General features: G+C 34.1%; 1 protein-coding gene across 1 annotated transcript; it reads right to left on the bottom strand.

The window, feature by feature from the left end:
• Positions 1–3,245: 3,245 nt before the first annotated feature.
• Positions 3,246–3,716, bottom strand: LOC149209034 (uncharacterized). Its single transcript, XM_089398500.1, has one exon. The coding sequence runs from the start codon at positions 3,714–3,716 to the stop codon at positions 3,246–3,248; it is 471 nt and encodes a 156-aa protein (XP_089254626.1).
• Between the last annotated feature and the right edge of the window lie 1,114 nt (positions 3,717–4,830).

Here is a 4,830-nt window from a genome sequence, read left to right as displayed (position 1 = left end):
CATGGCTCATCCCATCATCATTGCTAGAAAAAATCAGATCATCAACATATACAAGAGTGACTAGAAGTTTGTCTTTGTCCATCTTCATGTAGAGATTACTTCCTACCACTCCCTTTTTGAATCCTTTTTGTTGTAGAAAATGATCCAATCTTGTGTACGAAGCCCTAGGAGCTTGTTTCAATCCATATAGTGCCTTTTTCAACTTGCATACAAAGACTTTTCCTTTTGCCGGGTAAAACCCTTCCAATTGCTCCATATAAATTTCTTCTTTTGGATATCTATTTAAAGATGTTTATTTCATGTCCATTTGATAAAATTTGAATCCTTTTGAACAAGAAAATTCCAAAAACATCCTTATAGCCTCCATACAAGCTATCGGTGCAAAGGTTTCTTCAAAGTCAATTCCTTCTATTTGTGAATAACCTTTACAAACAAGCCTTGCCTTATTTATGATGATTTGTCCATCTTCATTCATTTTTTTTTTGAACACCCACTTGGTTCCAATTATATTTTTATATTTTGGACGAGGTACAAGTTTCCATGTTTCATTCTTTTCGATTTGGAACATTTCTTCTTCCATTTCTCCTACCCAATGAGGTTTCTTACTAGCTTGAACAAAGTTTTCTGGTTCTACCATGGATAATAACGCAACATTATCTTTTCTTGGTGTATTAGTCATCCTTATTTAGGTTTGTATTCCATAATCTGTATTCCCAATAATATATTCTTTTGGATGGTGTTTTTGAACAAATTTTACTTTTGATGGAATCTGAGATGGTTTCGTTTGATTTTCTTGATCATTTTCTTCCTTTGCTATATCTTCTTCAAAATATTCAAGAATAGAATCTTCTTCACAAATTCCAATCTCCTTTTCTGGGAGTGCCTCATCAATCTTCACATCAATTCTTTATACTATCTTTTGTAGTCGATTATTGTAGCATTTGCATGCTTTAGTCCTTGTAGAATATCCAACAAACATTCCTTGATCAACTCGAGAATCAAACTTTCCTGGTGAGTCATCATTGATCTTCATAAAGCATTTGCTTCCAAAAATTATGAAGTATTTTACTGAAGTAGGTCTTCCTTTCCATAATTTATATGGAATCTCCTCATTATTTGGTCTTATTTGGGTTCTATTCAAGGTATACACTACCGCTCCAACTGCTTCACTCCAAAACTTGAGAAACTAGTAACATTTTTCTTGCCATTTCTTGCACAGTTATGTTTCTTCCTTCCACTACTCCATTTTGTTTAGGAGTTCTAGCTACAAAAATTTCTCTTTTGATTCCATGTAGATCACAAAAATCATTGAATTCCTTTGAAGTAAATTCTCCTCCTCTATTTGTTTTAAGACAATTGATATTTGATTCTTTTTCATTTTCCACAAGAGCTTTGGAATTCTTAAAACATTCAAATGCTTCAGATTTAAACTTTATAAAGAACACTCACATCATTCTAGTATAGTCATCAACAAATAGAGAAAAGTACTTTTCTCCTTATAGAGCTTGAGTTCTAGTTGGTCCACATAAATCTGCATGTATGATCTCCAAAGGTTTTGATGTTTAGAGCTCCTTATTCCCTAAGCAGGTTCTAGTTTGCTTTCCATGTTGGCATGGGCCACACACAAATTAATATGGCTTGAAAATTTTTGGAATGTCCCTTACTACATTTGTTTTACTGATATTAACCAAGTTATCAAAGTTTAGATGCCCCAATCATTTGTTCCATAACTAGTTTTCATCTACTCTACTCATATAGCATTTATCTTCTTGAATTTTACTCAGAATATATATGTTGTCTAGTGTTCTTACTCCTTTTGCCACAAGTTCTCCTAAGGAGGAATTCCTTAACTCACAATCTTTAGTACTGAAGACAATGTTATGTCCTTGGTCACAAATATGGCTAACACTTAAAAGATTGTGTTTGAGCTCTTCCACCAATAGGGCATTTTTAGCCTTTCCCTTTCCATTAACAAGAGAAACAATCCCTTTTCCAACAATTTTAGTAGATCCACTTCCAAAAGGTACATTTGCATCCTTCTTATTTAACGAGATAACCTTATGTTGGTCACCTGTCATGTGTCTTGAACATCCACTATCCGCAAACCATTGATTTTCATCACTATGTGCACATAAAGCTAGACCACATTTATTAGTTGTGGGTTCCTCCTTCTTCAATTCTTCTCTTTTGAATGAACAATTTTGTGTAGCATGGACATAATAATTGCATTTTGAGAAAACAATATCATACTTAGCCAAAGGATCAAATGAATTGTAAGTCTTGATCTGTCCTTGTTCTTTTAGGCTACATGGCTTGCTTTGATGATTGATCTTATATCTTGAAATATTATCCTTATGAGCTTTGCAATGCTTATCTTGATGACCAAAGTTTTTACAATGAAAGCAATATCCAAGAAAGATTGTTTAATACCTATTAGGATAGCCTTGACTTGATGTAGTATTATTCCTTGGAGGTAGCCTTCCTTCATTCCTTGGGTTGTTAAAGGTGGAACTTTTCTCTTGGTGGGATGGTTTCTCCTCTTTTGGATGATTGCAAAGGATGCTCGCATAACTTTTTTGGATTTTTACATTCTCCTTTGTACTTGATGATTCTCCTTTGAAATCAATTCCAGACTTGTCATGTTGAGGTATTTGAGCATTAAGGATGTTATCAAGAGTTCGATAGCTTTGCCAAATCTTTTTAACTTGGTCCAACTCGTTTCTTAGGGAAAAAATTTCAGGTTCACGTTTTTTCACAAAATTCTTCTCTTTCTTTTAGTTTATTGTTCAATAATTCTTCCTTCCTTTTTGCTTCCTCTTTTTCCACTTTGAGATAAATGACCTTCTTTCACAATTTCTCATTTTATTCAATGGCACTCATTATAAATCATCCACATTTCCTTCTTCTTCTTGTTCGGAATCATCCTCTTTTGTAAATCCGATAAATAATACTTCATTGATTCCAACATAGTTATCTTCTTTATTAAGCTCATCATCATCTCTTTGGTGTAGAAAGGTATTTTTAGTTGATTTCTTCTTAGTAATCACAGATTCTTCTTCAGAGTCATCTTGTTTGGAGAAGAAATTATTCTTTTTAAACACTTTCTTCTTGAACATATTCTTTTTATATTCGTATTCATCATCATTATCATGTTTATGAGAACATTTTGCAGCATAATGTCCTATTCTTCCATATTTAAAACAAATGAGAGGATACTTTCCTTTGAGCTTGGACCCTTTCCTTAGTTATCTTACAAATTGATCTAGTTCAGATTCAATGTCGGAATCATCATTGCTATAATTATCATTTTTCCCTTTCTTTGATGAACTCGAAGCTTTGAATGCAGCTTCCTTGGAGCTAGGGATTCCTTTTCTCATTTCATATGCAATGAGAATCCCATGAATTTCATCCATTTTTAGGTCATCCAAGTCCTTAATTTCTTCTATGGCACTGAATTTGGAGTCAAAATGTTCTAGAAGTGATCTCAAAACCTTTTGGACATCTGTGCTTTCTTCAACGATTTCACCTAAACCTTTGAGTGAGTTGACAACTTCATCTACTCGGAGGAAAAAGGATGAAATATCTTCTTCATCATCCATCTTAAGGCTCTCAAATTGTCTTCTATGTGTTTGGAGTTTTTCCTTTTTGACCTTGGAGTCTCCATCATAGATAACAATAAGGTTGTCCCACATTTCCTTGGCAGAATCATAGTTCATAACTTTTTTAAATTATGAATCAATAATTCCACTTGTTATGGAATTTAGTGCTTTGGAATTTTCTATATAAACTCTCTGTCAGTCTTGATCTGTTGGTGGAGTAGCTAGAACTTTATACCCATTAGTAACTGATTTACATACTTCAATTCCAAGATACATTAAATAGAATGTCATCCTATGCTTCCAAAAGACAAAGTTTGTTCCATCAAATTGGGGAATCTTTCCTGAATCCTGATTCTTCATTGTGACTTAAGATTCTTCATTGTGACTTAATAATCCTTCTTCCAACTATTGGGCTAATTATGAAGAAGTTGGCTCTAATACCAATTGTTGGAAGTACTAAGAGGGGCGTGAATCGGTATTTATTTTCAATTGTTATGTTTACCAGTTAATATTATTCACAATTATAATAAGAAAAATAAATAATAAGGATTTTATTATAAACAAGTTAGGACACCAATCCTCTTTTACAGAAATTGAGTACAATGAGGTTTGACGGCACCAACCCTTCAATATTCGAACCTTGAACATGTTTCCAAGTAGCAACTTGGACTTTTGTGAGGCTATAACCTCTAGGGCTCCAACCCTATCCTTTTCAAGGCTCCAACCTGATTTTTAGAGGCTCCAAACCCTACAGTACCAACCCTTTAGTATTCTTAATAAAGATATATAAGTCACAAAACTTGTTCTGTACTTCACATGTCCATTTCTCCAAAATAGCTAGTGCTTCACTATCCAAGGTTCTCAATCATTTTTGTCCTTCACTAGATCATCATGATGAATGATGCCACCATATTCATTCCATTATTGTATCACCAAACTGAACTATATCTTAGATGCCTTGTGGTTAGATCTATCTCCTGGTGTTTTAGGTATTTCCCCTCCATAGATAGTCTGAATATTTCTTCACCCTTCATACTTTTATATTAAGATATGGGCTCCACCAAGACTGCACTACCCACGAATATGTGCTCCAACGAATCTAAAACGTCCCATAGATCTGGGCTCCATCGAAACTGAAATGCCCCACAGATTTAGGCTCCACCGAAACTGAAATGTTCCCAGATCCAAGCCACAAAACTATGCACAAGTCCGATAGTATCTATAGAATGTA

Source organism: Pinus tabuliformis, chromosome 1_2 (genome assembly GCF_031772625.1).
Source record: "Pinus tabuliformis cultivar Carrire ecotype Pingquan chromosome 1_2, CPIR1, whole genome shotgun sequence".
NCBI lineage: Eukaryota > Viridiplantae > Streptophyta > Pinopsida > Pinales > Pinaceae > Pinus > Pinus tabuliformis.
Note: the sequence above shows the minus strand (reverse complement) of the source record. Positions and strands in the feature narration are given on the sequence as shown.